The 16,255-nt window shown below is 44.2% G+C and overlaps 1 protein-coding gene across 1 annotated transcript in view; it reads right to left on the reverse strand.

Moving 5' to 3' along the window:
• Nucleotides 1-4,667: 4,667 nt before the first annotated feature.
• Nucleotides 4,668-16,255, reverse strand: part of SPEF2 (sperm flagellar 2) — a 116,405-nt gene continuing 104,817 nt past the window's right edge. Inside the window, exons 28-34 of the mRNA XM_054283437.1 lie at nucleotides 14,351-14,489; nucleotides 12,967-13,121; nucleotides 11,235-11,389; nucleotides 9,325-9,502; nucleotides 8,400-8,490; nucleotides 6,489-6,564; nucleotides 4,668-5,171 (exon numbers count right to left, since the gene is read on the reverse strand). Of these exons, the coding sequence (XP_054139412.1) occupies nucleotides 4,668-5,171; nucleotides 6,489-6,564; nucleotides 8,400-8,490; nucleotides 9,325-9,502; nucleotides 11,235-11,389; nucleotides 12,967-13,121; nucleotides 14,351-14,489 (1,298 nt within the window). The remainder of the gene's footprint in view (nucleotides 5,172-6,488; nucleotides 6,565-8,399; nucleotides 8,491-9,324; nucleotides 9,503-11,234; nucleotides 11,390-12,966; nucleotides 13,122-14,350; nucleotides 14,490-16,255) is intronic.

Below are 16,255 nucleotides of genomic sequence, written 5' to 3' on the forward strand. Positions count from 1 at the left end.
CACTGCTGCTGATCCCAACAGGAGCTGCAGCTGGAGGCTGGGGACAGGATCCAGCCTTTGTTGAATATCTTGGAAAGAAAGGAAGTGCAAGGTTTTGTGGAAGTTGAATCAAGTCTGGTTTTCTGTGGAAAAGCAGAGATTGTGGTAAAATGTGGGAAGTGTTTATTTTCCTGAGATAAATTCTGTTCCTTTTTTCATTAAAACAATTTTTTTGTTGGGTTTTGTTGGTTGTTTTTTTTCTTTTGTTGGTTGGGATTTTTTACTTTCAAAAGGTGGCATGGTTTTTTTCAGCTTATGTACATTTTCTGGAAAAACAGTTGTCAGACTGTTTTGGAGAAGCTCCAACTTTGAGGCATAGATTTATTCCTTTAGACATTTTCATCAATGCATTTCTGCTTTGTGTCTCATTTTTTATGTTGCTTGACAAAACTTTGGGGTTTTTGGGGCTTTTTATATTCATTCAGTGGTGGTCCTGATCTTGGACTAATCTAATCTAATTTTGCTGTGACATATAAGTTATGCCATCAGTATTTAACAGTAACTCGGAAAACTTTTTTTTTTTTTTTTTTTTAGCCCGTAGCAGCAGCCCTGTTTCCCAGAGAAAGAATCTCAATCCATTGGTCTTAGTGTCATTCAGCTAAATTCTGTGTTGGAGCTTGCTGCAGCAATACATGTAAAACTCAGAGTTCCCTGGAAGATGCAAAAGAAGTTTTGCAAAATATAGAGTCTGTTGAGCCACAATCTACAGCCATCACCCTTTAAACACTGGTTTTCTCATTCTTAGGTAACAAAAGATGAATTTCTGAGTTACTGCTATGGAGTTAGTTCTTCTGTGGACACTGCTGCCTACTTCATTTTAAAGATGAAGAAATCCTGGAAACTCTGTCTTTTGCTTTTATTTGCCCAAACATCATTAGGACCACAGACTACAAGTAAGTGAAATACTGCATAGCTTGTTGTGGGCTTGTTTTTTCCCCCCAGGTCCGATCTGAGCAGCGCTTCTGGAGCTGCACGATGTGATGGCAGCAGCGAGTGTCCAAGGGCTGGGCTCTGACACGCCTCGTGTTTCAGCAGGTGGCGCTTGGAAGCCAAGGAAAAGCGATCCTGGCTGAAACCTGGAGCTGCCGCGTGAGCAAGGGATGATAGAGTCGGTATAATTTAGCAATTGCATTTTCTGGCATTATCAGTTGTTTTCTTGTGTGTCTGCGCATTAGATTTGTTTTGCCAATGCTCTGTGAAACACAGGATTGTTAATTTGGGCGGCTTCATGATCACAGTAATAAGGAGGTGTTTGTCTCTACAATAATTCCTCACAGAGGTGCTAAGTCTTCTTTATATCACGATTTATCTGTTTTTAAATGATAGCTTCAGAAACCCCACAACCCCAGAGATAACTAGCTTGATTTAAAAGTGTATTGACTAAAACCCTACTGCTTCTCCCCCCAGGTTGCAGCACTGCTGTATTGCTGTACCAAGACAGGCCTTCAAATCAATAAACACTCCTGCTAAGAAGCTGAGCAGGGGCTGTACTCCTGCCCTGCAGAAATGCCCTGCCAGCATCACCACATCCTTTGCTGCCAGGAGAGATGGTTTCATAGTCAGCTTCTGCCTGCCAACAATTGCCCTGGACTCAGCCACAGGTCCCTGCAGCAGTGCAGGGACAATGTTTATTTTGTAGCCCAGATTTCACTGCCCATCACAGGCATTTAGCCATCCCTCCACCCTGGCAGAAGCAGCCCTCCTGCCTCCCCACACTTAGCTAGATGGTCCTCTGCTGCCCCACCGACACACACAGCATTTGTGTGTGTTTTTTCAGCCTGTCTAATGAATGTGCGCAAGGGGAGGAGATGTGGTAAACAAACTAAAGCTTTTAGCCAGGGATGACTATTGCCTTGAGATGTAATTAGCATTTTACAGCATCATTAGAATTAGACCATGACTCATTGTTATAACTGACAATAGCCCAAGTTTGTTTGTGTACAGCTAAGAGACGTTTGCATAGTGCAGGAGAGGAGCGCTCGCAGTGCTGGGAGGTGTTTGCATGGGCTGCACACAGGAGAGGGGAGAAGCAAAGATGGGAGGGTGTCTGTGTGTCCCCACGACAGGGGGACAGGAGAGGGGCTGGAGCCCCACGGGCACACAGCAGGGAGGAGCAGGCAGCTCCAGGCACTGTGTCATACTGCAGCTACAGAGAAACCAGTGCCAGCAGGCTGGCTCTGGGTGTGCAGCTGAGCAAGGGCACCGGGGGCAGAAGGGGGAGAAGGAAAGTTGTGCTGAGCTAAAGGAAGTGCATGGAGTATGTGAAAGCTGAGCACAACTCCTGTGTGATTGCTGAGGCAGATGGGAATCTGTGGACAGCTCTGGAGAAATTGTCATGTAGAGTAAGGAGACTACTTGACAGATTGTCCAGACATAGCCGTGGCTGTCTCCTCATATATGGACTCTATATAACTTGGCAACAGACAGGAAATGCTTGTGGTGTTTCGGCTTTGGTGCATATTTGGCTTTAATTTTTTTTCCTGAAATAAAGCTGAAAGTGGTTATATCTGCATACATCCAACAAATATATTACAGAAATACAGAATTACAAAAATTGAAGGAAGCATAGCACATACTGCAGAAGACTTTCCTGATGTGCTTTTTTGCTTCTTCCTCTATCCCCTTTTTGTTTGTCACTGTGTCATGGAAGAAGGTATCATTCTAGTATAGTCTGTCTGTATCTACAGTCACACTGTGCAATTTCTTACAGTATAAGCATTATCAGCAGCTCTGTTTGAAAAAAAACACAAGCACTATAAAGAAAATGAATGCCCAGGGCTTTGGTCTTTTTCTTCTGCATCAATTAATGCTCCATTTGGCGGTGAACAGCAATAAAAACCATTCTGTAAAATGTCACTGGAATGCCTTGAGCCAAATCTGAGGCCCCTTTGCACACAGTAGCTGTTAAGCTCTCCCCACTTGAAAGTTTCCCTTGCGCTGGGTGGAGGTGGAGGAGGTGGAGTGCTGTCTTGGGAAGGCTGGTTTTGGCTTGATGTGCTCCAGAATTGCTGTTTGGTTTGTACTGTCTCCTGCAGCATTCAATTCTAATTCAAGCAACTGAGTTTAATGCAAGCCTCACTCTCTGCCATATATTCTTGAAACAGGGCCACAAGAGATTTTCAGTGATCAGATTCATTCTGCTGCTCTCCTGGCACAAAGCTGTCTTGGCAGAGGCAGATGGAAGCAGCTGAAGTTTTGCGACATCTCTGTGACCATTACGAGTCAGAACAAATGAGCATCTCATCCTCTGAGGATAAGAGAGGACTCTTTTCACCCTTCAGGCTCTGGGAATGTGAATATAACTAGGCAAAGGAGAATTTCAAAGAACTGGAGGAACTGAGACTGCACAGTGAGGCGAACCCTGAGTCCAGAGTGCAAGAAAGCAGCTTGTATGTCCCATGGCCACACGCTTTGCTGTCATGCAACCATGTGGCTGTAGCAGCTTTACCTCCAAGTGTGTGCTCCAGAATGTGCAGCATCCAAAGAGGACTGTGAAGTGGCTCAGCCATAATGTAAAATATATAATAAATGTAATACCATAAAGAAAAAAAGTCACAATGAAAAAAAAATTTAAAAACTAAAAAAAAAAAAAAAAAAGAATAAAAGAGAACATTGCCTGTCCAAATTCATAGTACTTGTGTGCAGTCACAGCCATTGGGAATAATGCTAGTAAACAAACATGGTCAGCCCAGTCTCTGGCATGGAAAGCACTTATGCTTCACTAATAATTGCATAAGAGCTGCAGAAAAGGAGAGTATCATGCAATTTACAGACCTAATTCAGCCCCTAGGAAGAGAAAGGACTTTGCTTCTCATAGTTGGTACATGAAATGTTGAAGACCTCAAAGTATTAGCCAAAGCACCTGTGCATCCTGTAACTGGCTTAAGGGCAGATCTTTGCCAATAGCAAAAAAGTAGTGGCATTTAGGGTTTGCTTTGTTTTAATTTGAGTCTCAAAACCCCCACCCAAAAAAACCCCAAAACAAAAACAACCAAACCAAAAACTAAATCCATCTCAGGAAACATCTTCCTCAGGTGGGCCCATGTAACATTTTTGCTGGGCACTCAGCCAACTCTCATTGTGGTGCTCAAGCTGCCTGAATTGCCAGGCATCTAATATTTGATAGCAACTCTAATTTCCTGTCTCTTTTGTCTTTTTACTGTCTTTTGACTGTCTGGGGGGGAGTTAGTCTTGACCCACGAGTGTTTAAAAGAGGTTGGGTTCTATTTAAAAGGAATTTATTGCCATATTTCTTGCTAAGGCATTACTAAGAGCTTAACTTTGTAACCAAGAGGGTAACAAAAGAGTTCATTAATTTCTAGGAGACATGCTGTGATCCTCGGCTGGGACTGCATTGTCACTGCTCTGGATTACACAGACTTGAAGATCGGAATCAGGCTGAATTAAATTTAATTTCTGCTGCAGTGAAGACTGCTGGCAGCATACTGAATGCTGAGATGGGCTGCTTCTCACTGCAGTGTAGGAGATCCCCATTCCCTGCAGGTTGCACCGTGAGCAGAGCGGGCGAGGGAGGTGGGAATGCTCAGGATACGGGAAAACAGAGCCAGGAACCTTCAGTATCCTGCATGTGCTGGAGAAAAAACTGCATGCTGTAATTCTTGTGAAATCTACTGGATTTTGTAGAAGTTGGACATTGTGACGTAGGCTTCCTCATTGCTGGGTGATCTCATGTCACTGTGAGGCAGCATCTGGCGCCGGGTGTCGCCGTTCAGGGGCTCTGGATGGGGCTGCCCCGAAGGATCCAGGGCACGGGTGGAGGAAAGGCTGAAACCATCGTGGTGCAGGGGCACCCTGTTGCCGTGGCAAAGCTCATAGGTGCTGGAGCTGCAGCTGCCCTCGGTGACTGCAAACTGGCCGGGGCCCAGCAGCCTGTGCAGGGCGTCAGCCGGCCAGGCCCCTTCGTAAGACACCGGCAGGTTTGGGCTGGTTTTGTCTGCCATCGCAGGGATCACCTTCAGGTCTGATCCACTCCTGAATTTTTCTGGAAGGCTTGTCTCTGGAGCAGTTGATGGCTGCAGAAAATTTTCCAGTTCAGCTTTTGCCCAAAGGCCATCCACTTTATGGATATGAACATAACCAAAGCTCTCTGGGTTAAAGCTTATATCAAAATTCTGTGTGGCAAAGGGAACAGCACAGTTAGTCAACAGTGGGTGTTAGCTTAAGATAAAAGATACTGTGATAATTTATTTTAGAAGGGTATTTATTATTTCTTTAACTCCAGATGTAACCCTGAGCAGGCTGAACAATAGGTTAGCACAGAATAAATTATCACATGGCTGAAAATCCCTTTTTCTATTAACTTCATTCATCCAGTGTCCTCCTCTGGGCAGTACCCCCAGAGAGTGTTTTATGCTCTAGACAGTGTTTCAGAGACTTTTGTGAGACACATTTATTGCCTGCCTGCCATTTCACAGGAAGGAGTGTGCCCACCCAGGTGGTTTCTTTCAGTTTTGCCTTCCTAATTTAGCAGCAAGGGAAGTAAAAATTTGCCACGACTTCCTGAAAAACGTTAGGAATCCCTCAGCTGGGGAGCACAGGGGCTGGGGGAGCTGTGTTAAGCCTCCTATGAAATTAAGAACATGATAATAATGTACATGGAATGAACAGCACTAATGCCTTACTCATCCAACTGGCTTTTAACTGGCAAAGCAGTTCACATACTGCATGATGTATGAACAATGCTACTGACCATGTCAGGGTGCATGGACACCACCAGGGATGTTTGCAAGAGGTCGCCATCCAGCCTCATGATCACAGTTTTGTAGAATCACCAAAGCAGCTTGGTTGGAAAGGAGCTGTGGAGTCCAGCTTTCTGCCAGAGGCAGGACCTGGATTAGGCTGCTCAGAGCCCTATCAAGCCATGCCTTAAACATATCCCCAAAGGGGAACCTACCTTGTCTTTGGGCAGGCTACACAGTGTTTAATTCTTTTCACAAGGAAGATTCTTTCCTTGTATCTGGAAGAAGTTTGCCCTGAAGCAACAAATGCTTGTTGCCTCTGTTACCAGAGGCGTGTGTTTCCTATCTCCACACAGCTGTGTGATGAGAGCATCTTTCCCATCTCTCTACATATACCTTAGGTATTGGAAGGTTGTAAATAGTATTCCCCACGCCAAGCTTCCTTTTCTTCTGTAAAGGAACTTAATTCCTTCAGCCTTTCTTCATACATCAACTTCCCAAGACCTCTGTAGAGATTTTGCGCAAGTCAAACTTCAGGCACTGGGTCAATTTTGTGTTATTTCCATACCCTTGGCTGACATCTGCATGAGCAAATGTGAGCTCTTTTCAGTGAAATGTAGAAGTAATTTCTGAAAGATGTCCTAGCTCATGCAGCACATGCACATACTGTCTCTCATGAGTGTTAGTTTTGTCCCCAAGAGTCTGCGCTCAGATGGAAAGATGGAAGAACAGATGGAAGAACATACATACGTTTTTTGGCTTCTTGCATAGTTGCTCCAGCGTTTTTTTATGGTCAGGAAGGTTTGGCCATACAGCAGGCTTGATCCTGAAACAGCAACAGTAGACAAAAAGCAGCATGAGAGAGGGCTATGTTGAGGTGTCAGAGGTTCATGTTGCTTCATTTGTACCAGTTCTCACAAAGCCTTAGGGCTGGCTGGCATTATCCAGAAAAAAGTCAGAGAAGCCTCAGAATAAACCAGACAAGAGAAGAGGAATTGTAAAGGTCACCAAAAAGTCATTGTTCTTTGGAGCGCACAAATTGTCACAGTTAAAAGAAAACACTTCACTAAGTACTGGAAATGCAGCAAATTATGCTGGCAAAGAGCTTGTTGCTTGTTTTCATCCAGCTGTGTGAACAGGGCTCTCTGTGGTGAAACTGTTTTCTCTAAGTGCAAGAAGATGCTGTGGTTAAAGTGGAAATTTGCTGATACTCGCTTCTGTTCAATTAATTCAAAGAATGGCATATTGTCCCATTCCTTGGCCAGCAATTTGAGTTTCAGACATCTCTCCTGTAGTCTTATTCTACAGGTCTCATTTTTGCTACCTTGATCAGCAAAGTTCTCATGTTGTGCTGCTTGATGCTGTCACCTATGATGCATCCAGAGAATGTTGTCCAGCTGATTTTCAATCATTGCAGTGTTAAAATTATACATGTATATGAATATTTATTTAATTTTATTTATGTGCCTGTGTGGCTGTATATATGCACATGTATAAAACCCTCTTCTTTCTAAAATGGAAATATCTGGGATCAAAAAGTCTCACCTGTTTTTTACTGCAGTTATATATAAGCAAGACTTCTAGCAAAGTTAGATAATCGCAGGTTCCCAGCAACAGTAAAATGCAAGAACAAGAAATCTCAAGCTCCCTCTATACTTGTGAATAAAGCAGCACTAGAGCAGATAACTCCAGTGTCTAAAATGTGTAATTATTAAAATTGTTTGTGGCATGGTATGGCTGGGCCAACTAACATTGTTCAGATAATCCCCATGTGTTACTCTGGAGTTGGCACAGCCCAAGCGTTGCCCCAAAAAGGAGCTCAACACAGAGTTACCTCTCTTGAGGTGGGTGTCATGGGCAGACTGCTCTGAATGTTGTTGAAGAGTCCTGGGCTTTCTATCTTGCAAGGAGCTCATCTTCTACAGATAAACTTGGATTTCATCCCTCCAGATTCTAGTTTCATAATGTTATCTACATATCTGTTCATTTTCTTAAGCTTGTCAGCTCTAGTGAGCCATGTCATTAAAAACATATCTGCAGTCATCCATCTACTGCTGTGTAGCAGATATATGAAAAAACCCAACTGCAGCCCAAGGACTGCTTGGGTAATTAATGTACCCTTAGGCCCAGTTTGGGCTGGTCTTGCCTCGTGGCTGGCTGGAAGAGGATTTGGCCAGGCTGGTTTCTGGCACCATCAAGGCAGAGGGCTCTGCCCTGCTGCTTCTGAAAGCACCACAGAGCAAACAGCCCCCTGACTCAGCCTGTGAAAGGGAAAGAGGTCATCACTCCGGCATGCTGTTTCCACACTTAGGAGTTTGCTAAAACCCGCAGGTTCCTTTCTTTTCTGGATTTTGCTTGAAGTTTGTGAGTCAAATTTGCCTCCACTGAGACACTAAGTCTGTAAGTGCTCTGTGGTGACTTTGGCCCGCTGGAGTTCCCAGGGTTTTGAGATCAGGACTGGAATCTGGTCCAAGTGGCAGGTCATCTTCTGCCTGCCAACACTGTCTCTTGTATTGCTCATTTCTACTCTTTGCTTGCCATCAGCTTGATACAGAGTTCCAGAGATGGAAAGAGAATAGTTCACAAGTATAACAGGGGAAAGCAATAAGACTGTCAGAACAGGATTGGGTTCCAAAACCTTTTCTGATACAAAGAGATTACCTGTTTTCCCAAAAAACTACGATCAGTGCAATCACAACAACGGACAGCATGAATCCCAGGATGGAGAGTATAACCATGACCACACTGCTGTCTGAAGGAAAACAAAGAGCATCAGCCAGTGCATGTAAATGTCTCACTGTTAAGCCACCCTAACAGTGATGTCTGTTCAGATGATAAATTAGGAATTAACACCAAGTATTGCACTTGCTTATCACTGGGCTGGGCTCGTTTCTCCTGCCTCCGTGAAGGAGGTGAATGATAGACAGCCCCAGCCTCAGCACTTGGCTGAGCTTCGAGCTGGGTTCACAGCCTGGATTAAAGCAGCTTGAAGTGTGCTGTCACCTTCTGTGCATTGAAATCAGGACTCACTGTGTCCTCACAGCAGCACAGAGATGACTTCTAACACCTGTAATGCTGAGGTGCCCCTGGGGACTGGGGGGACCCAAGGACCACAAAGATTATTCATGTGCAGTGATGAGATTTTATCCTGTGTTGCATTTGTGATTCAAGTGCCATGTTCACACCCAAGCCCAGGGTTCTGAAATGGGTCATGCTTCGCAGCTCTGTGCCTTACCCAAAATGCAAGCTCTTCCTTCCCCTGGCAAGCCAGCCAGCAGCAAGCAGTGAGTCAGCCTTCATCTGCCTCTGCACCCACACCCTCATGTTCTCATGGCAGCACTTCCTCTGACCTTATTGCCCTTGAGTGAGATTTAAATCTTCCTGGAGAGCCAGCCCCAGACCAGAGCAATCCAGCTGCTCTGTGAGTCACCTCCCTGGAGTGCCGTGTCTGTGAGGGCCGACCCTGCTGTGGCTGTGGGCTCTTCCCTCCCCATTCCCTCATCCCTGCTGCTGCCGAGGCTGGCCAGGGAGCTCAGACCCCAGCTCTGCTTTCCTTCAGGAGGACCAAAGTGTTTTCGGCTCTTACAGCTTTCGGTGGAGTGCTGCTCTCTTGCTGTTTTGAAGCTCTTGGAAGTGCTCCATTCACTCCATGTGCCCTTAAAATAATCTCCATTGGGCTGAGAACGTACTTTCACCTCATACGATGCTTCGTTTTCAAGGTTTTTCCCCAGCAATTTTATCTGAAGGTATGGTGACTCTATTGTCTAAACATACACACACACACACAAAAATACAATCATTTTTCCAGCAGACAGTGAAGAATTATCCTCGAATTCAGCAAAATATGTGAGATCAGGTGCATCCCTGAAATGCTGTGCTGTTTACTCCATCTGCCTAGCTATTACACAGGTGCTTATCAGGGCATCAGCCTAGTTAAACAGGAGCATAGTCCAGATAGTATTGAGAAGAGAGACAAATGCTGGATAAAAGCTTTTTAGGAAAACAGCTGCGAGTATTAACTGTGCTTTGTGGCAGCTGACACTGCTGTAGGAAATATATGCTTCCATGAAAGGCTCAGAGGAGAGATGGGGAAAAAATATACTTCTGCAGCATAAAAAGACAATGTCTTGAGAGGACAGTTACAGGGAAGAAGCAGAAATCCTGCAGTGCAGCTCTGGTGCTCTCCATTTCAATATATTTTGCTGCCTGAATCCATTTTCTTTTTCCCTTAAGTTCTTTGATCTTTATACATTTTCAAGCCTAATCAACAAGGAAGGAGATTTAATCTGTGAAACAGAGAGCAGTTAATAAGCAAGCTCTAAATGATGTCCAGATGTTAGAAAAATAAATTACTGGTGGGTAGAATTGCCTTGTTAAGGTTTGGGTCCTGCCATGCTTTGATGCTGTGAGACCTGGGGGGAGGTTAACAAAGCTTGGGAAGAAGGATGCAGTGATGGTAATGGACACAAAGAGTACAGAATTTTTGGGCCATAATAGAGGACATTTGGCAGAACCCCCAAGATAAGGAAGAAACTAATAAAGACCACTCAGTGACTGTGCTGAATCAGCTCTGAACTGGCTAGAAGGTAATTCTGGCAGGAGCAGATCACGACTGCTGACTCATGGCCCACCTGGACAAGGGAGCCACCAACTCAAGGGAAGACAAAGACTGAGCCTGAGGGCTAATTAGCATGAGATGGGAGAGAATCATTAACCTACAGAAGATGGAACACTAATTAGTAAGAGAAGTATGTAACTTGTGGCCAAGGAACACTAATTACTTTGTTTGCTAAAATGTATTAATAGTAAAATGTTTTGGTAGTGCTTGATTTGTGGAATACCACTGAGCACTCAGGCTTGTGCAACTGGAACAGTCAATGTTTCTCTCCACTGTGTAATTACTGCCTTGTTGCACTTCAGGTAACAAACCTGATTTTGGTGGAGAGCACTGTGTTCCCTCTGCAGTAGGGAACCCAGGTGTAGTCCATGCTCTCAAACATTGTGAGCAGCTTTTGCATGCACACCCTGGTGAGAGGGAACACAGAGATCCCAGCAGCCCCAGGCAGACCCACTCCACAGCCTCAGACAGCCTGAGGGTGGGAGAGCTGCAGGGCTGCCTTGGGAGCCAGGAAGGATTCAGTGGAAAAGGAGGAGATGTGAAGAAACTTGAAAAATAAGTAGAGACAACAAGTTTTACTGACTGATGAGCACAGACAGTAACAGCAAAACCACCACAGCAAAGAGCAAACTTAGAATGGTTCAACACTTGGTGTCTTCTATTCCCACTGCAAAGCCCAAATTAATGAAACCTCTTTTGACTGATAGTCTAATATTTGTAATATTTGAAATTTCCAAATGCCAAATATTGCACCTTTCCAAATTTTCAGATGGAGATCTGCAGAAATGAAGATTTTTACATTTTTACATGCTACAGGTAATTTTGATAATGTTTAATTTTGGAAATTGGTGTGAGCATACCAATACATCACCACTTACCTTCCAAGTACCTTCTTTCTGCCGATAGGCTACTTGGTGCACTAGCTTGTCCTTTAAGTATTTCTTCCTTGAGTGTGGCGTGCAGTAACGAATGAGATATTCATTTGCCTCCCTTTCATAGGTGATGTTTATAGCAAATGGTACTTCGGGCTTAACTGCAAATGACAACAAACCAGGATAACACAGGAGCAGAATAATATTAGAAAATAAACAGGGTTTGAAATGTGAACAAAAGTCCACTTCGGGTTACAGCCCTGCAGGGTGACCTATCTTGAGGAAGAGCTGTCCTGAGTTAGGCAATCCTCATGCTGAGCCCCAGCTCACCCTTGTGCCCTGATCCTGAGAGGGGCTGGGTTTTGACCTGCTAGAGAAGGAGACTGACCAGTGGGAGAGCGGCTTCTGAGGAGTGTGACATTTAGTCTTGGAAAACAATTCCTGACCATGCCCACCTCTGTGGCAGCTTGAAGCCCTGAAATCCAGTCCCTCTAGCCATTGCTCTGAGATGGAGACCCCTGGCAAAACCCAGCTGGGAGGAGGTGCTCGGGAGCACCCTGTGCTCAGGTACCACTGTGGCTGTCAGGGCAGTGGAACAGAGGGAGCTACAAACTCTGATGGTGTTAGATAGATCAGAGTGGGCTGTGGCTCCACAACCTTGCTGTGAACCCACATCTGACCTGGTCTGCAGGAGACTGCCAAATACCACCTGTGCAAGTACATCAAGTCCAAAATGCAGCCCTCAGGGCTCCCTCCAAGCTGAGCCTGAGCTGGATGGGCTTGAGACCTGCAGGCACTTGTGGCTGTGTCACTGAATTCACCTGGGTAAGTACATCAGCTCTCACAGCAACACAGAGCCCACACCTCTCTCCTCTCAGAAAAACACATATAGCCATAAATTGTTCTTGCTCCTTCTATAACCCCCATATACTTAGATCTTGCACAGTTTTTAGAGTAGGCACTGCCAGAGATGGTCCAGGCTGGCCCATAAACTAAGAGGTAATGTAAGATTATTACAAAACTATTGGACTGTGGCAGAAATGTTTCACAAGAGAGGGATGCTGCAGTGCCTACTGCCAACCAGAGACAAAGCAATGTGGCACCAGAGAAGAACAGAGAAGAATCTGTCCTACCCAGGCTTCTCTGCCACCCTGGAATGACACTGGTTACCAAGAACAGTAAATCCTGTGAATCCCCTTGAATTTCCTATTTCTTGGCTCAGGCAGGTCCCTGGTGAGTGTTAGCCTGTTCACAGTTACCAGTGCAGGATGCGCCTTGTTCAGGCTACAGGATGCACCATGAAGTGAGATCTAGCAGCCTTGTGCTCCCTGTGCTACTGGGCTCATGCTATCCGTGGGCTGGCCAGTCCCTAAACTGCATAATCCCTGTCAGAGATTAACAAAATGTCCCTTTTTGGCAGTTCATCCTCACTCAGGAACAGCAGCTTCAGCCCTGGATTGGGATTCAGTCTATGTCCAGGTCTGGGCAGTGTCACTATCAGCCTGAATTCAGCTACGCATTTTGAATGGAGGCTAATAATGATGGCTTTGAGTCAGGGGAAACACCACACTCTGATAACACCCCAATCCAGGCTACACGCCCTGCTAAAATGTTATTTTATGCTGCCTTCATCCAGATTGACCCTTAGGTTTTGTGCTGCGCTATTTTTTCCCCAGTAACCCCTATAACATAACATCCATGTTTTTAAACTTCTTAAACAAAATGTTAAGTGTCTCACCAATGTCAGTTACAACCAGACTCCTGCAGACCCTTCTCTTCGTCTCAGAGTACATGCAAACATCTCTGTTTGAGAGTATATCAATGAACTGTAAGAAGAATACATCTTCCTGTTTCTTCATGTTGGAGCAGGCATAATTGTTGTCTTCCTTGGTACTGTTGGCCAAAGTGACAGAACAATAATTTCTTCTCAGTGTTAATATGACTTAACTACTTACTGTAGGAGATCTATCCTGCTTGCACCTTTCACTTATCTCACTGAAGTGAGATTCCATGTGAAATTAGAAATAATGCAATGCAAATTAGAAGTTTGAGAGATTGATAATGTTTTTCCTTGTGGTCCTTGAGCACAATAATAAAGTGATGTGAATCACACTGAGCATCACAGAGCTCTTGAGAAAAAAATGCAATTATTTAATTGGAGGTGCATGTGTTAAAATTTTGCATCTTCAAAAATTACCTTACCACTGCTATTTTTAAGTATAAATGTGTTTTGATGTTTTCTGAAGATACAGAGAAATTTCTTATTGACTTAGGTGGTAGCAAGTAGAGGTCAACAGTCAGCCTGTCCTTGAGGGAATCACATGGTGGTTTTAAAACTTTTTTTCCATTTGTGTGGTTCCCATGTTTGAGAACTGCCATAAAACTTCAGTCAAAACCAATAACAAGTCCCATGAAAATAGAAAAATTCTAATAAACTGTAAGGAATAAAAGGAAATAATTAGCTACTAGTATATAAAGATTCACAAAAAATATCCACTTCTTTTTTTGGCTGCCACACAGCTTTCAGTTTCAGGAAAAGCAGAAAATGGGAAAAGGATCTGTATACTCAAGAAACAAAATATAATCTTCAGCTTGGCGCAACAGCGAAAAAAAAAGGGTGGAAAGAGTTTCAAGGCCTCAATAGGAAGTGGAGATGACTGATGTGTTTGATAACTGTTGGAGGTTTGTGTGCTTGTTCTGGTGTATTTCTTGTATGTCTCTGTGTGCAAAGACAATAGCTGAGTTTTTGTCTTAACCTAGATGAAGGCATTTTCTCGGGCACAGAAAATTAACCTTCTGCTGAAGAATTTTCTGTAGTAAGGATTTAGTCTTCAAAAACATTTTTTAAAATACCATTTAAATTAAAGTAAAAAACTCTCAGTTCATGCTTCATATTTCAGAGCAACAGAGGCAAGATTAGAACTATTGTAGGCACTATAATCCCCTTTACAGGCGCTTCCAGCTCTTTCTTTTTTCTCATTAGGGAGTTATGTTCTGCTTCAGTAAACTCTTCTTCTTTGCTGAATACAGTACTCAAACTTGGCAAAATAGGATTTTGTCTAGCTTTGCTGCCCCTGTTTCCCTGCATGTTATTTAACAAGGGACAGACTGACAGCACTTACCACAGAGACAGGGTGTAGTTAGTGTTGTAAGGAGACAGCTCGGTGAAATTGCAGGTCAGGCTGCTGAAGGAGTCCTTAATTTCCAGCTGGCTGAAGCAATCAATGTCAAAATTGTCTGGTTCGTCATCCCCGAGAGTCCCTAAGGAGATATTCACAAGATGTTACTGCAGTAAACCTGTGAGTGTATTTGATTTGCAGCTCCATTGTATAGGAGGTTGTTTCTTTATGTGGTTGCCTGAAAGAAAGAGGCTGAACCCACCTGTTTTGTAAGAATCAGAGAAACCTTGTCCAAAACGAAGTTAAAAGACATTTGCACCTTTCAAGATTGCTCTCCCTTCATGCCAACCAAGTCCACCCACACGCAAGAATATTTTGGTGCCATGAGGCGGCTAAGCCACATTTTGGTTGTACTGGAAAGCTTTTTGAAATGTCACGAATTTGGGCTCAGGAGGGAAATCTTAGACTTTCTGCCAGAATGCATGGCTTCCTGCAAATTTGCTTCAATGACTAATAACACAATCATGATTTGAGTAAAAGCATAATTTTAAAAACCTACACTTGGCATGTTTGAGGCCAGTGATGTAAAAAATGACGCTTCTGAGAGAAGTCCCTTCTGGCAGAAAATGCCAGTTTAGCCTCATTTGATGAAAGCTCACCCACTATCGCCAAGTGGATAGGGAAAGGGTTATTGTTATCAGCCCTAGAATGGATCCTAAGGGCAGGAATGCCTCTGACTCCTTTCACCAATGGTTAAGGGTACATAAACCTCTTTCCCGAGTCAAGGGATTATGCTCGATCCCCTGCTCCATCCTCTGCTACTCGGACAGGTCCTTGCCATATAGGACACCTGATCCAGTGAGAAAAAGAATCACAGAATCAAAGAAAGTTTTGGGTTGGTAGGGATCTTAAAGATCTTTTAGCTTTATCCAGCATGAGCAGGAATGATACCCACAGATCAGTTTGCTCAGGAGCTCATCCAAACTGGCCCTGAACCCTTCCAGGGATGAGGCATCCACAACTTCTTGTGGCAGCTCATTCCAGAGCTTCACTATATATAGAGTTTCTTCCTGTCATCTAATTGAAACTCCCCTTCTGACATTTAAAACTGTTCCTCCTTGTCCAATTGCTATCTGCTGTGGGGTGTCAGTGACTCAGAACTCACAAACACAGTGGGGAAATGCCTGTTGAAAAATTTCCAATGGAAATTTTCTGGAGAAAATGTCCTGGAGAACATGATGGCCAACTCTTGCATCTGCAGTCAGACTTTGAGTAAGAGAAGTCCAGAAGTCAGGCAGAAATGCAGAGAAACACAAGAAAGCAGTGCAGGCAGAGGCTGGGAAGGGGCCTGCTGCCACCAGCATCTGTGATGAGGTGGGAGCATCTGAAGCTGCACTAATCCAGAACCCTCAGGGAGATCTCTCCCCCATGCCCTAATATTTAGTGCCCATTTGTCACCATGAGCAATTATGCTAAGAAATTACTACTGGTCTTCTCAGCACAGCTCAGGGAGCGCAGATCTCCCTGAAGGAACACAAATGCAGTGTCCTCTAGCAGTGTTGCTGCTTTGAGGGGAGAACCTGTGCAGCACAGAGGCAGAGACAGAGACAGAAATGCAGACACAGACAGACACAGACACACAGAGACACAGAAATACAGCTGCTGTATTTAACCATCACATTCAAGACAGAGACACAGAGATCAGCCCAACTCTGAAACAAGTTCTGCAGCAATTTCACAGAGGTGAGAGTCTTGTCCAGTGCAGCCCTGTGCCATAAGGGCAGACATGCTCATGCAGGAATATGTACCACATACAGTTGCATATTTGTGGGTAAAAGTGTGTGCATAAAAATATGTGTATTCAAAATCTGGGGGATACCAAGTAAGCTGAAATGAATCTGTTTAAAA

This window comes from Melozone crissalis, unplaced genomic scaffold, assembly GCF_028551555.1.
Source record: "Melozone crissalis strain CALT ecotype California unplaced genomic scaffold, PUWL_Pcris_2 ptg000036l_1, whole genome shotgun sequence".
NCBI classification, from domain to species: Eukaryota; Metazoa; Chordata; class Aves; order Passeriformes; family Passerellidae; genus Melozone; species Melozone crissalis.